At 42.5% G+C, this 16,858-nt stretch overlaps 1 protein-coding gene across 1 annotated transcript in view; it reads left to right on the forward strand.

Moving 5' to 3' along the window:
• Window positions 1-16,858, forward strand: part of LOC306825275 (unconventional myosin-IXAa-like) — a 124,949-nt gene that overhangs the window by 70,437 nt on the left and 37,654 nt on the right. Inside the window, exons 7-10 of the mRNA XM_079345908.1 lie at window positions 3,491-3,591; window positions 3,785-3,911; window positions 9,478-9,567; window positions 14,959-15,075. Coding sequence (XP_079202034.1) covers window positions 3,491-3,591; window positions 3,785-3,911; window positions 9,478-9,567; window positions 14,959-15,075 — 435 coding nt within the window. The remainder of the gene's footprint in view (window positions 1-3,490; window positions 3,592-3,784; window positions 3,912-9,477; window positions 9,568-14,958; window positions 15,076-16,858) is intronic.

Consider the following 16,858-nt stretch of genomic DNA (forward strand, 5'->3'; position numbering starts at 1 on the left):
TTAAGTAGAAGTGGTCACTTCCTGAAACTTCCCTCTAAGTGTATGTGGTCCATACTTTGTGTGTGTGTGTGTTTAAAGCTGCTGTGTGTGTCCAGCCTCCTCCTGATGTTTGGTCGGTGGGATGAGTTGTGTGTGATTCGAGGATTCAGTATCTTCTCTGAGAAGATGAAGTTACTTTGACAGTCCCTCAACATGAGACTGTGTAGCTCATGTTTTGGTCTTTCTATATTTCCTTCTTGACTTTGACTCTTCGTCCACCACTCGTCTTTTATCCTGGAAGGACTTTCTGAGGACACTCACTCTTTTTTCCACTGTGGGGCTTCTTTTTATTTTCTTAAAAGCACCACAAATCAGTCCTTTTGAGTTCAAATAATCCCCTCAGATATGCTTAAAAGTGCCTTAAAAATGCACACATACCTATTGGTGATACACAGTCATGTTAAAAAAACCCATTTGAAAATATAACCCTTTATTTTGAAATTCTTGGACCCTCCAGTTCCCAACCCAATCCCTAAAAATAGAGCTGCTGCAGTCAACTTTTTTTCTCAGCTCATGAATGTTGCACAGTAACACATGAGCTGTTGTTTGTTAAAGCTCAATGTTCACGTTCATAAAGAACTCAGAACGTTTAAATCTTCAGTGAACGCAGAGATGTTTCAAGCTGCTCCTCCACTTTTAGGAAAGCAAAGCCACAACACTCGTGGATACATCAACATCTTTTCAAGTCAGGTCTTGGAAAGGAGGCAAAAAACTTGAACCTCTAAACTTGTAGAACTATTCCCTTAACTCTCTCTCTCTGTACTCCAGATGCCGTCCTGCTCACATTTCTTTCCTTAGACAACCGTCCTCTCTCACTGTTTGCTGACACACCGTCTCTCTCAAGGGTCAGTCAATGACCTCATCTGACTGTGACCCCACCGTCTGAGGAGATGATGTCACTGTCTTTACAAACACACATGCATACATACACACACACACGCACACACGCATACACACCGACAGAAACCTCAGCAGCCCTTGACAGCTGTCTGAGTATCTGACCAACCCTTTGGGCCTATTTAACCCTTGACCTCTGCTGTTGGTTAACGTGCAGAGGGGGCACGCTCAGTAAATAGAGACGCCCAGCACTTTGAGCGCTGACAAGTGTCTGCAGCTTCCAGATGCAACATCTGGAGAAAATAGAAAATAAAACAAATGCGCATTTTAAATAGGAATCAAGTGTTTGACTGAAGATCCCAAAGACCAAACATGTCTGGATGTAGATGCAGAAATGCACATGTGCGATCAGGCTGTGTGTCTTTTGCCTTTCGTGGCTGTGGGTTTGTATTTTGTGCTTGTGTTGGTGTTTTTGGTTTTTCTGCGTGGGAACTCTAGTGATTGGTGGCATGCTGTTTTTGGTGAGTGGTTGCCTCGACAACACAAATAACAATTAAGTCCTGGTTAGTAAAGGGAAAAACTGCTTTCGGATGCAGCAAACTAATAACTGGATTTTTAAGTGATCTGTTTAAAAGCTGCCTGTGCTGCGTCAGCTCGGCCTCTAATTTATCTCAATTTAGTGTAACGCTGCACCAGAAGTGTTGCAACTGGCATGAAATAACATTTCCAAGTTGTAAAGTGAGAAAAAGATTCTTTGTTTAAAAAAAAAGAAAGAAAGTAGAACAGATTGATTCTTAATCATCTCCTCACTACACTCTGTTCTTTCTGTACCATTAGCTCCGGTTTGTTTCTTTGACCAGAGTATTCCCTCCAAGTGCACCAAATTGATCTCTTTATTTTCTCAACTTCCTTCGTCGTATCACATTGTGCTGCTTGGCTCTGAAGCCTAACAATTTGAAAAGTAGCTCATCGTAGCTCAACTGCTGCACAAGGAGCCTCAAAACCTCATTTTGTTGCAATTGGAGAAGTGCGCTGGAGGAAAACTCTTCCGATTGTCGTGCCGGCAGTTTCTGGTGAGTAGTGAGCCAGAGGAACAACAACAGAGAGGACCGTTAAATGTTCAAGTGTAGCAGAGGCTGGCTGTGGTGTGAGCTGTGTGCAGCTGAGAGAGGCTCTGTGCAGGAGACATGCTGACCGACAGGAGGGACAGAGACCTCCTGTCTTTACATTCACTCTGAGACAATTGTGTCTCCCTGTGAGATGTAACTGAGCTGGGTTTACTCAGCTATAAGTAACTCTGATGATCTTCTTGATTTTCTGAAAGCGCCACATGCTGTTTTAATGAATCACATTAAAGCATAAAGTACAGTCGCGTTGATTATTCACTGTCGGAGGACCATGGGTGTTTGACATAACTGATTTATGCTCCGACATGATGGTCGGCTCATTAAGTGTGAGGCCCTTGCTCTCTGCTGGAGCATCATTAGCAGGAAGGTGTATCCTCCAGTCACATCAATAGTGTTTTTGACTTATTAGTCTGACATCACATTTAAACCGAGCCACAATAACTGAAAGGTTGGCGGTTGGTTGGATTACTGACCGTTTGTGAGTCCAGTTTGGAGCGCTACACTGAAAGAGAGCGTGTGCATTTTTTATCATTTAATCAGCAAGCGAACTGAAGGAAAGACATTTGTGTTATTAAAATGTAATCCAATAAATACAGATGTAGATGGCTAATAGCTAGCATTTAGCTTATAATACACAGCTAGCCCTTCCACTCGGTGCATTAAGGGGAGGGATTCTTTCAGCTATTCATTTATCATTAGCCTGTTTATACTGAGATTCAGCCAAAAAGCATCGTTATGAAGCGGCGCCATCATTACGCCTTCGCTCTATTACATTAAAGTGTGTGCTTTTAAAGTATGCACTCACATGGACTCAGACCAATGTACACACACACACACACACACACAGTGTTGTTGTGCCCTGCCTGCTCTGATAGCAGTAAGCCTCCAAGGCTGAAACATCAGCGGTACAGCTTCTGTGTGTTTAGCTTTGATGGCGAGGATTAACAGGTGGAACAGTCTCCTCTCGGGCTCATATAAAAGGGGCTGCTTGAGGCTCTCGGCGCTCTCTCACTGCGTGCAGAGAGTGCCAGAGTTTGTTGACTTTTCCTTTTTTCTTTCCTCTACTCGTTCATCATGATCATTTCTGTGCAGTTTTTGTTAAATTTCAGAGCTCATGTTGACGTGTTATAACTCCGAGTTTAGGACTTGGGCCAACGTTGCTCTAATTGATATCTCGGCAGCTAATCTGCTTTCGATATCATGATGGGTTCTACAGATACAGTACATTATATTTTCAGGTGTGTTATTCTGTAAGAGCTCTGACACACCAACGTGAACGGTATAGGAAAGCCAACACAGTCCTTTAGCATCTGCAGGACACTTGTTAGGTAAAGACATCTGTTCACACACTGACAAAGCTTGGCTCTCTGTAACATCATTTTTATTTTCATTTTTTTACTTTAAGTCCAGTCTGAGTATCAGATGTTTATTTGTAACACTGATGTCTCTCTCTGTCTCGCTCTGTGTGTCTTTCCACCTGACACCAGCAGGACTGCTTCACGGTGGAGGGAGAGGACCTGAAACACGACTTTGAGCGGCTGCAGCTGGCGATGGAGATGGTCGGCTTCTTACCCACGACGCGAAAACAGTAAGAGCAGCTACAATAACCTAAACTGTTCTGCTGCACTGAATACAGAGCCTCAGCGCTGCATGTTAGAGTCAGGAGACTTTTAGGGTAGATTCATCACGTAGAAATACCTCCTGTTTGATGACTTATATATATAGACAAAGCAACTACTGATGGAAAAAACAAACACAAATGTTGTTTCTTTCTTTGTCAGAATCTTCTCCCTGCTGTCTGCAATCCTCCACCTGGGAAACATCCGCTACAAGAAGAAGACCTACAGGGACGACTCCATCGACATCTGCAACCCAGAGGTCCTGCCCATCGTCTCTGAGCTGCTGGAGGTGAGCGTCACGCGACGTTTTAAAGTGTCAAGCCATGAAGGTTTTATTGAACAATGCCTGGCAGAAACCACTTCTAATAAGAATTCACTTTCATAAGCCGACAGAAGAAAACACATCTGACGTGTCTGAGGGAAAAAACAGGGAACATTTTGTCTAGCTGACTTTATGCTGGAATACAATACTCTAAATAGTTTGAAGGATAATAAAAATGAAGAATTGGAGCGGGGGCTTTACCGCAGGGCTTGTTTATTCTCCCTGAATGCTTTCTTTGCCATTTTGTCTCCCAAAGTTATTCCATTTACATGCCCACTGGAGATACTTAAAACTCAATGGACTTGGTGAACTTTGAAGAACGAGCAGCATTCATCTGAGCAAATGACTTTTCCTTTCGCTCGGGAGGATTTCTTTTTTTTTTTCACGCAGCGTGAAATCATGAGTCCTCGTTGCCAGAGGTAAACTGCAACTTGTGGCTTTAGCGAAGAAAATCTTATGAAGGTGAGCTCTGTCAGTGCTGAGCACAGCTTGTGGTGACATCAGAAGTGAAGAGGTGCTTCGAGTCCTCGTAAGGCATCCGGAGCTTTTCACAAAGTCTTGTTTGTCTTTTGAGGCTATTTACAGACCTCTGGTGCTGCAGTGTAGGCAGCTTTCGCACTCAGAACAACACATGCTGATGTGCAAATACAATTACTTTATATTCTATTTTGCTAAAGACACGAAATATAACAAAACAGACGCACACTATTAAATATAAAAATGCCAAGAAAGTGGCGCAGATGGCCTCGCAGTGAGGTCGTGCCCCATGTGTGGAGGCTTTAATTTGAGCGGTCGAGTCGGTGGATCGATCTTCTCCTCCTGCAGCCGCTTGGCCGACGTGTCCTCGAGTAACACCAGCTGCTTCTTCGTCGGAGCATGAATGCGTACGAATGGGATTCCTCACTGCTGATGGTCACTTTATATGGCAGCCTGTGCCGTCAGTGTGTGAACGTGTAGGCGTGACCTGTGGCGTTAAAGCGCTTTGAGGAGATGACTAGAAAAGTCGTGCAATGTAAGCTCTTTATTAGGAGATCCAAGGCGATGATGTCCAATACTTTTGTACTGTTTTTAGAGAACCTTAATTTATATTTAAGTAACAAATAATCCACAATCAGATACAAGCTTCAGCAGATGTTTTTAAAGGATTATAGTGAATCTTTCATTCACAACTTTGTTCCCGGATTTTAACATGAAATATTTTAATCACTCTCCTTTGAGTATTTTGCATGTTGGCCTGTTAGCTGTTCACTTTTAATCCCTGCTTGCTCAGTAGTCTCCTGTTTGTTGTTTTGAGCACATTGGTTTGTCACCTTATTACATTCATTAACTGTGGAGGTAAAACGGCTTCCTGTGACAGACTCAAGCTGGTTCATTGTAACGTTAAAGCTCCTGTAAGAGGTTTTTGGCAGGTGTTGAAACAGCCTGAAATGAACATTGGTGCCTCTTTTTTATCACCAAACTAAAGTAGACATGCGGCCGCTTGTCCAGTGTGTCCTCGTGCCAGACCCTTCAATCAGGAGATCTGCTCTTTCTACGATGTCATAAAGAGCACCGGGCCGAAGATGTGTTATTTTTAAATATTCCACGGTAAACATTTTCTATAGATGATACATGTTACTGTTCAAAGACATCTGGGTTGATGTTTTTGTTCACTGCTTACACATGTACAGGACAAAGTCAACAAAGCTTTGTCTACAGAGGGCGTCCAACTCGACAGATTCCTCTTAAGAGCTTTAAAGTTGTGTTTTTATAGACTGACTTTCTTTTTAAGACTGCAGCAGAAAACAATTCTGACAAGCTGTTCATTTCAAGGCTTGATTTTTGCATCCTAAATTAAGTAAAAGTACAGTGATTGGTCAGATCAGCAGGTTCAAACTCCTCTATTAAGACTCTTTAAAGTCCATGTGATTATAAGGGAAACGTTTGTTGGCATGGGTTAATGCTCTAAGCAATGTTTACAAATGTATTCTTTTTGTGTGCATGTTTGCAGACCACACACACACACACACACACACACACACACACACACCTACACACACACTCGCAGAGCGGACTGCTCAAATGTCTTCATGCTGTTCTGGTTTACCCTTCGATTGATTGATGGTGGCACTTCCCCATCCCTCTCAGAGACCTCAACGATTAGCCGGATGTCCTTGTTGAGTCGCTGACAAAACAAAGTCTGCAGCACGCCGGAGACTTCTGTCAGCAACACAGCGGGGTTGTTATGACTGAGGAGAGCTCCGCTGAGGTTCTCCTCATACTGCCACACGGAGACTCCTCCACTCTCCAGAGGTTCAGAGAGGCAGGGACGTGAGCTCAGCCACATGTTGGCCACATGCCGCAGGGGTTTGTGTTTTAAGTTCAAGTTTATTTGCTTGTCTGTTAGTTGGTGCAGAGGCTGGGGGGTTATTTGTCTCCAGGGACGTATAAAACAGGCTTAAAGAGAATCAAAAGAAAGAAGGAAAATCAAAACAAGGTTAAACAAAAGAGCCGCATCAAAAGAGCGCGTTTGAGGGCATCTGAAGCTTCGACATGATGAACATCGTTAGAAAAGTACGTCATGGTTTTTACTTCAACAGGAATTAGAAGTAAAACAGCTAGATCCTATTTTGCTTATTTGTAAATTGACAGTAAGTGTTTTCAGACTCGAGGAATTTGTTATCGTATTTCTAGGAACTGTTGGAAGGCATGATCCGCAAGCATGAAAACATGATGTTGACAGATCGAAAGTCAGATTTATTTCTTGTACCAAAGTTCATCAAATAACAAACTTTAAAACATGATTAAGATCATATTAAATCACAACACGTGAATATTTGAAATACATGGACAAAATATGGTCAGGTGCAAACACACACACACACACACACACACACACACACACACTCTGAATGTGTGTGAGGAACCAGCTTCTCGTGAATGAATCGCTCCATCCTTGTACACAGGATGGGACTGTTCTCACTATAACCGTGCTGCACTGATTTCGAAACACTCAGGGAGCACTGATTGGCAGGCGTGCGGATTGATGATTGAATGGGAACAAAACTCGCGGGGACTTCCTGTTTCCCGTGGAGGTGGACCTGGAAGAGGAAGCAGAGCCTGTAGGAGCTGATGGACGGCTGACAGGCTTGATCCTCTGAGCTGTGGAGCTGAGTGATCGGACCTTACAAGAAACATTCCTGTGCTAAATGCTAATCGCTCCTGAGAGAGAGGCTTACTGTGAGAACAAATCCCACTAAAGCCCGAATTTATTGATTGTATTAATGCAAAAAACAGAACAAAATGTTTTCGAGACTGAAGGTGAAACAGTCCAAATGTTTTGTTCATTCATCAAAACCCGATGTAGATGAAAACACTGTGATAAAGCCAGGACAGGATTGAGACCTCACAGAGCATTTTAGTACATTTTGTAGAAATAATAAATATTTTCTCTTATTATTATGAATCTCACATGAAGGAGTTGTCTTACGACTAAAGTGATTAATGACGATTAAAACGATTATTGGTTAAAATAAGAAAAAAATTAATAATGCGCCTTGCTTTATTGAAAATCAAAACCGGTCGTCCTTTAAATTTTACAACTAAAGGCGTGGAGAGTGAAAACGACCTCTGACAACAGATTCTAAGCATTGATTTTTTTTTTTTTGCATTGTGTAATGTTTCTGTCAGTTGTGTTTTGGCTACAGATGTGAGAGTGTCTATACAGCTTTCTGTGTAAGAAATGTATTTACAGGAAAATGGGGTCAGTCCAATGTTGCAATGATCAGTAACACTTTTAAGAGCTGCCTGCTGAAGCTTTCTTCAAACATGATGTAAAGGCTGTCTGTATGATCTGTCTCAAAATGGAAGGCGATAGGTATTTAGAAATATAACATCAGAAGCTAATTATTTGCTATGGAAACAAAAGCGGGTCAATTTGAGAACAGAATCACTGACCCACAACCAATCGTGTGTACAAACGTGTGTGATTTCTGTGTTCTGGTTTGAGAGCTGCGATCAGAGACGGAGCAACAAGCCTGTTACCAGGCGACTAATACATGGAAATGTACCGGCTAAAGACCAATCACCAGACTGCAGAATAGGCTTTGCTCTCAGTCGAGGGATTATCAGGCAGTGTGAAATGAAGTCTGATTATGCCACCCCCCTGCCGACCCACTCCCACACACACACACACATCCCTCCTCCTCTGTTTATGTCAAGCCTCCACAAAGGAGACAGTTAACAAAACTAGATACATAATGGTATTAACCAGAACATTAACACCCTCTTCTTTGTACATGAAGACATCAGGCAGTCACACTCCGACATGCTGCCACAAGTTTACACACACACACACACACACACACACACACACACACACACACACACACACACACACACACACACATAGAAACACACACACATGCACACATGTGGTCTCAGGAGCAGCTGTTTGGTCCAATCCCATAATCCCCATAGATGGAGGAGATGTGTGCGGTGACATCTGCTTCTCCCAGTGTGGCCCTGTCATCACTGGTCCGTCTGAGGGCCCAAGTTTAAAATCAGTGAGGCCGGGTTGCGTGCAAAGCCATCACAGTTCATCCCGGATGTGTAAGCACAGACGGGAGCGTTAACGTGCTAATCTTGTCGTCTTGCTAGTTAAAAGCAACATGTTAGCTAAAATCTTAAGAGTAGGTAAGAGTGTCAGCTGGGATTGAGAGATTGGGATAATATCTTCTAGGTAATCCTGTTAGTGTAGTTTTTATTCACACATTGGTGAAGTGTAACATGATGTGTCGTAGAATTACTGGAAAAAAGCTTTTAGTGAATAAATAAATAAAGTAGTCAAACAAAAGCTGATGAACTGAGGTACTTTATCTCACTGATAAAGATATATTGTTGTACGGCAATAAACTGTCCAGTTACTCACTTAGTGCTTAAAGGGTTAAATATCACAGGAACTCTTCTTTCTATCTGCCTAGAATAAGGACATAAGGACATCTGGGCTCGACACAGATCCATACAATTTGCTTAAGAATGTAGTGAAGGCCTGGGGACATTCACGTGTCCTGATATCGTGCTTCCTGTCATTTATATGCAACTCATTTCAAAGCCAAAGAAGTACACATAAGACTGGTCCGATCAGTGATGGCTGTGAAGCTGAATAAATTGGGAGTGTAGTCGGGTTGCAGGGATCAAGTCTTTCTCCGAATTCCAGTCCTCCATTTTCTTTTCTTTTTCTTTAGCTCTTAGTACTGAACATGAACCAATGTCATGGGACATAATTGGACTTGAACATTGCTTCATGTTAAAGTTGCATTATCACATAACTTTTAAACCTTGAAACACAAATCAAGACTTTACAATTCTCAAAATAATTCCCCCTTTAGATCAGCGCTGCTTCATGAAAGCAATGTTAAGTTAAACATATTAAATCTGTTGTATACACGTTTACTGTAGGTCACAACATAATCAACACCTTCCTCCAACATCATGAAAGCCTGTCAGACCTCCTTTTCTCTAACCGCATTTGTATTTTTTTTCCCCTTTTAAGGTCAAAGAGGAGATGCTGCTTGAAGCGCTGACGACAAGGAAGACGGTGACAGTCGGAGAGAGACTCATCGTACCCTACAAACTGGCTGAGGTGACTTTTTCCATTAACCGCAACACCACATCAAAATTAAGACAGCGTACATGACCTTTTGTAGCGCGTTTAGCAAAAGCAGCATGCATTAAAGCTCAGCGATTTGCCCAATATTGAGGAAAGTTCACGTATTGTCTCCCTTTTGTGCCAAAGGTTGAAATCTCCTGTGTGAGGGCTGCAGTATGGGCGTTGCTTGAGTCAGTCTGCAGACGGCATATTAGAGTCAGCTGTAGGGGGGATTCTGTGTTTGTGTTTGTATGCTTTGCAGCTCGTCTGGGGAGTTTGTTGTGGCACTTCCCCAGCCCACTCCCCCCCCCCCCTTTTTTTTTTTCTATGGCTCTTTTGATGGGGGTCTCTTCCTCTGCAACTTCCGGTTTCCTGTCGAGTCAAGACACAGGGCGACTTAACCCTGTCCTCACAGCCCTCACAGCCCTCTGCACTCACCTCCAGCTTCCTCAGCTGACCTACATTCGCTCGGCTGTCCATGATTGAGCGTGTGAATATTAATATTCAGCGGTTTTAGAGATGAATTCGGTCCAGCTCTCTGCTCGTGTCTGCAGGGCCTTTTCTCTGAAACGCTACACATGGATCGTCTGTCAGCCCCCCTCGTATAATCTGAGGGTTAGTTTAGCCCAACAATGGTTGCTCCCACTCGCATGCACACACTCACACACACACACACACACACACACACACACACACACACACACACACACACACACACACACACACACACACACACACCCCATCCCTCCAGTCATGTGGTCTAGTCTCAGGAATGTGCAACCTCTACTGGAATATACAGAACAGAGGCCAAAAAAACAGATCCTGAGTCTGTCTGTTTGTCCCTGTCTATATTTTTCTCCTTTAGTCACAGGTTTTATTATATATTCATGCTCTTAGACTAACAAGAAACCTCTCTGCATCTTCCAGTCCCCATGTCACTGAAGTTCCCTCTGGTCTGTCGCTGACGGTCTTATCAGGTGCAAACCTTTGAGAAGGACTAAGAGAGAGAGAGGCAGTGACTTTTCTAACTCTGAAAGTGCCCTTTGAAAAAAATAGAAAAATAAATTCCCAGATATTTGCTATAAGACAATAAAGAGTAATCATCAGCTGTTGATTCATAATCATGTCCGTCTGCACATTTATGTGTATCTCAGGTTAGCTAACACGGGTGGTTGAAAGACCTACATTGAACAATAGCTGCCTGAAGCATCTTTAAATAACACAGGTGAAAGTAGTGATAGTTAGTGGAGACAGTGAATTTTAAATTTGGAACAAAATCGATAAGCTGATGATAATTATCTGTGGCTGTGTTACAATGCACTACGACGGATTCTTCCATAGGAATCGTCTTTTGAACCATTACTTGTACACAAACACCCATTGGGTGAACCTAAGGTTTGAACACTGCTCACATCTCGTTCTAGATCTCCCTCATGTGCCATAAGACATTCAAAGTGTGACATTAATAGACTGGGACGTGTCTTGTCTTGGCGGCCGTCATGATGAGCCACCATGACAGACACAAAATGTTGATTGCTGCCGAGGAAACACTGACTGTTACGTCAAAGCTGCTGCTGAAAGCTGTCGTACTGTTGCTGTTTGCGCTGCTGTGATGAAAACGGCTCGGATACATTGTCAGTAAAGATATTCTCCTCCTCAGGTCGGTGTCGCCCGTTCGTCTTGACTACGTTCTAGTTAGAGTTTATTTTCACGGGAGGAGAGGGAAAGAGGGGTAGCAAAGAGAACTCCCACGATTCCCCGCCAACATCTCTGTCATCTTTTTGTTATTGTTTTGATTAAACGCCCCCTGGTGGTGGAGTTTACATGATATGGGTTAAGAGTCAAGTGTTATCTGCTGTTTGATAGCAGCTGCTTTGACACGAAGAGATACTAAGGCTACACAATGATCTGTCTAACCACTAACCTTCACTTTAACCATCGCAACAGTATTTTAAATCCTGTCCCTCACCCAAACCATCATTTAACTTAATCCTCAAAGGAGGTAAAAGTACAGTCCTGCAGCCTGAAGAAGTTAAGAGGAGCCGAATCTTCCCTTTATACATCTAACAATCAAACTGATCATAGTAAAGATAGGCGTATCAGATACTAACACAAACGCATTGCATTGTAAGTAAAGCCCAGCCCTCACCGGACCGAGGGCCGTGGGAGCGAGCGAGCTCAGGCCACCTGTGGAATCCATAACACGCCTGTTTTTATACAAAGGAAACGTAGGAAAAAAAAGAACCTGGCAAAAGTTTCTGCTTCTTCTCAGAAATGATTTCTTCCTACTTGGATGAAAAAGGTTGAGAAAGTGTGTTGGGCCGCAGTCCCGTCCACCCACAGATGAGATGGGGAGATTTTGGCGAGGAGTCTGACCTCTCCAGCTGAAGAGTAGAGTTTGGCTTCGCTCCACCTTCAACCACTAAGATCTCTAAATTGACTGGACGCGTTGCTGCTGGTTGAGTCAGGTGGAATGCACATTTTGGATTCTTGGTTTTGGTTCCAGATTCATAATGAGATTCAAACTCACTCAGTTTGTAAGTAGGGAAAATTGGCGAGCTGTAAGGAGGTCAGAATGTGAAGCAGTGTTTGTTGATGTCTTTCAGATTTACTCAAAGACACTGAAGAGCTTCTGTGACTCAGATTTTTATTGAACTACAGTGCATTTTAGGGCGTTTTATTTTGGCATTTTTGTCAATGTTCCCTTATTTTGTCTGATCGTTACGTATCCCACAAGCCCAATTATTACAAAAAACCCTTAAAAAAAGCCGTATTTGGAATCAATGCCCTCCATGTCGATGTACAAAGCAATCTCTTAAGAAAGGATTAAAACATAACTTTTACCATTGCAAGCCGGCCTTAAGAACAGCTCTTTGGCTATGAGGCTTTGGTACTTGTAGAAATAACCTCTGTGGTTTAACTCAGGTTGAGACACAGCGTTTATTTCAGGTCTGGCCTAAAGAACTGAGAACTACATAAGAATGTGTGCATTTTGTTTTGCTCTCTGACGTTCACATTTCTGATGTGGTTTTAGATAACCTGACTTCACCTGACACTTTGTTCTTCCTGTTTGAAGACAGACACGAGAAAAAGGAAATGAGCGATCAGAAGTTCATTCATTGCTTTACATTCATGCAAAAGGTTCTGCTTCTCATTACAGGCTGGCGAGGCCACATAGTGAGAGTGTAGAGTCATCGCCTCTTCAATGTAGCACATATATACACATATAAACATGCAGGTATGTGTAAGCTAATAGAAAAACAACTTCATAAAACAGATTCAAAACATATGCAGCTTGACATATTGTGGTGAAACACACACACATACACACACACACACACACACACACACACACACACACACACACACACACACACACACACACACACACACACACACGCACACAAAACATCCTGCAGCTAGGAAGCTAGCGGGCCACGTGCAGTGAGAGCTCATGCTGGTGTTTTACACCTCCTGTGGTTTCAGAAGAAAGACGAGAAGAAATGGAAGAAAGCGAGAAACAACGTCACCTCGGCATAATTTTGTGATCACAACCACCAGCAAAGACCTGACCGAACAACCAGGACCATAAAAAGTCTCTGATAAAGTCCCACTAATTATTTTGTCAGTTTTCGTGGGTGGCCCTCCAGTTAAACATTTTCAACCCATTTGCTTCCAGCCGTGTTCCTCGCTCGTTCTTAACTGGTGCCATTGTGGTGAATAATTAAATTACTTGGCAAACACGGAGACATTGCTCGCTCAGTGAGCTTGTCAAATGTTCGCACATCACATCAGCTTATCCCCCAAGTCCCCTGCCGGTGCATTTAGAGTCTTGATTCTTCATCAAATGGTTTATTATTCATAACAATCTTGCATAACATTGTGGGAGCAGCGACGTCACAGGCGTGCTCGCTAAAAATATCCCCCAAAAAAATCAATAATGCAGCAGTGAAGAGGCAGCTTTTAAAATGCAGGTTCTGCTTCATCACGGATGCTGGCTGCATGTGGTAGCGTTTTAAAGAGTCCTTGATCAGGTTCACAGTGTCCCATTAAAAACCTCTGACTGGAGGGACTATTTTCTTTATTGTTGTTACTGACTTCAGACACTTAGGCTAGGTTAATTAAGCGTTCAAGTTCTGGTAGAGTGAGTCTGTGTACTTTTTTTGTTTCAGGAAACTTTGTGGAGAAAATCTGTCTAAATGTTTGAGTTGTTTACTGTTATGTTGCTCCCCTCTGAAGTGAGGTCGATACACGGTGTTGACTTCCCTAAAAGCAAAGTTAGGGGCCTTCATCATGATGTTAAAAAGTTTTGCTTGCAATGCAAAGCTAGCTCTCCTTTTCTACAGTCTATGCAAAGCTAATACATCCTGGCTTTTATATCTCATAGCCCTACAGATATCAATAGATCGATAGTTTTATTTGGAGCATGTTGTCGAAATAAAAGTCGATGTGAAGCAATTTAAATCATGAAAAGTAAACAAACTGCATGAAATGTTTCACAAACAATCCATGTTGTTGAAAAGTAGAAGACTGAGGTTTAGATTTACGTCTCTTATTTATATCAAACTGGTATCAAGAACGCGAATAAGCTGTTGTGTCAAAATGTCTGCTGAAGTATCTTAGAGGGGCCTTCCTTAGCAAGTTCAGTCAGTTTTTCTGTTGATCGTTGTTGTTCTAATCTAAGCCATTAAAGTCACATAGTTGAAGAAAAAAAATGGTCCATCTCAGTTTCTAAGATGTATGATGAAGCATTTAGGAAAAAGCTACCTTGCTGCTTTTAAAAGATTTTATTCAACGTGTCATTCAGCTGAGCCAACATCTGTGTTTGATTTTCTCAGCTACAAAATCAGAACATAACAAGGCTCTTAGATGAGTCAACTTTTATTTTGAATTAAGATTAGGTTTGTTGGTTGAAATAGTTGAATGTCTCTCGGGTTTGAAGGCATGTTAGGTTTGTGCACAAAACAGGAGCCCCATTTGATGCTGTCAATCATTTTAAACCATGACCCATGTTCATCTGTTAACATGGAGGAGGCGGGGCTTGTGACCGATACTGCAACAAGTCAGACGCTTTTATACAGTCTATGTCCAGATCTGTACAAACCAGTTTGGACTAAGCAGTGCGCAGATTTTTATTACTTTCTTCCACATGAAACAATACAAACAAAATTAATAAAGGGTGGCAGAGTTTCAATGGTTGCGTAAGAGTTCTCTTAATTTAATACTTGTGGGCCACCGCGGCAACACTTCCACTGTCAAATAAAAATGTCTGAAAGGGATAAAACACATTTAGTGGACTCCTGTTTCAGATTTTTTATAAACCAGATGTTTGTGATCAGGAGGAAACTGACGTGGTCTGTGTTTTAATCTGTGTGTTATGTGTAGGCGGGCACAGTGAGGGACTCCATGGCCAAGTCACTGTACAGCGCGTTGTTTGACTGGATTGTGTTCAGGACCAACCACGCTCTCTTAAACAACAAGGACCTGGAGGACACTTCAAAGGTAGGAATGAAACACTCACACAAACGCTCGGAGGATTAGAGACCCACCAACAATTTTTGTCTTCAGAATTTTCGGTAGAGTTTAATGTTTTTCCAAGATCTGCCGACCACATGAACTACCATATTATCTCTGAACACTGTGGAGGATTGGGGAGGATGTACGGATTGGTTGCTAACCTTCGTATGCTAATTGGAAGCTAATGACCAGCAAATCAAATGCTCATCCAGTAGGGTGCTAGATAAGATACATTACCGGAGAATGCATGTTTTCCCATTTCCAATCAGAAGCTCATTAGACACACTTATTGACCATAATTAAACGGAAGCCAATTTCCTGTGAAATAAATAAATCTGTCTTACACCGTAACAAGTTTCTCTACAATTGGATGTAGACGCTAGCAGAGTTATATCTGTGCAAATCTGTCAATATTAATGTATTATGTAAGTCGACATCTTTGGTCTCCTGCAACACCGCCCCTATGCTTGTCAACAAATGCACATTGTCTGTGAGGAGGAGTAAAGTGGAGCCCGTTCAACAGCCTTTGTTTTACAACCGTGCAATTGCACCAAACTGGATTCCTGCTTATTGTTGCTCTAAGTGGAAACTTGTTTATTATAATAATTTACTCTGGATTGAACTCACTTTAAGAGTGCATATACAATCCCTTTGTCCTGTTCTCGTCTTCCTTTTGTTCTTTGTGTCTTTCTTCATTTGTCTGACTCATGCTCCTCATCCTGCTGCTGCCTGTCCGTCAAACACATCTGTCTGTCTCTCTGTTTGGTATCGTGCTTTTTCCTGGCTCCGTCTGATCCCAGATGAGGGAAGCAGTGCGATATGAAAAAAAAATCACATTCCACTTTGAGTGTGTGTGTGTGTGTGTATCTATCTGTGTGTGAAAATTTGTGTTAAGGTGGCAGCTGGCAAGTCAAACCCTTTGGGGCATCTTAGGGATTAGGAAACAGATCATTGTGTGTGTGTGTGTGTGTGTGTGTGTGTGTGTGTGTGTGTGTGTGTGTGTGTGTGTGTGTGTGTGTGTGTGTGTGTGTGTGTGTGTGTGTGTGTGTGTGTGTGTGTGTGTGTGTGTGTGTGTGTGTGTGTGTGTGTGTGTGTGTGTGTGTGTGTGTGTGTGTGTGTGTGTGTGTGTGTGTGTGTGTGTGTATGTGTTGCTGTGTGTGCCAAGAACATTTGGGCAGATGGCATCAAGTTCCCCTCAGCTCAGTTTACCCCCTGTGGTCCTCTGTTGTACCATTGCAGTGTGTGTGCGTGTGTGCGTGTGCGCTTGCCTTGGCACTGACATCATCTCTGTGTGTTAGCTCTCCCTCGGTACCCTCGGGGGGTCGATGAGGTTGCACTTTCTGTCAAGGTCATTGTTCTTGTGTGCAGATAACAGTTTATATAAGCAGCGTGCGCTCTCGTATGTTTTAGTAGAAGATATAAAAATAAAAAAGTGCCCTTCCGAGGGAAATAAAACACTGCTCGATCAGATTAAATTAAATTGGAAACAGCTTTTACAGTCCATTTCATAATTAAAGGCCTTCAGTGAGAGAGCGCCTCCTTCAGATGGTGCAGATTAATGATTCATGATTATATGAATCGTCCTCGACACTCAGGAGGGCAGCCGGGTTGCCAAAGATGAAAAGAACAGGGAAACAAAGCAAATGTGATGAAAACATCTCTAAAAATAAAGATGATCAACAATCATATGTTTTTACTGATGTTTACAGTGTTTCTAAGGGATATGTTTTCATCTCTCTTTTTTCAGATAACTGACCTCATAATTGCG

Source organism: Symphodus melops, assembly GCF_947650265.1.
Source record: "Symphodus melops genome assembly, chromosome: 6".
Taxonomy (NCBI): domain Eukaryota; kingdom Metazoa; phylum Chordata; class Actinopteri; order Labriformes; family Labridae; genus Symphodus; species Symphodus melops.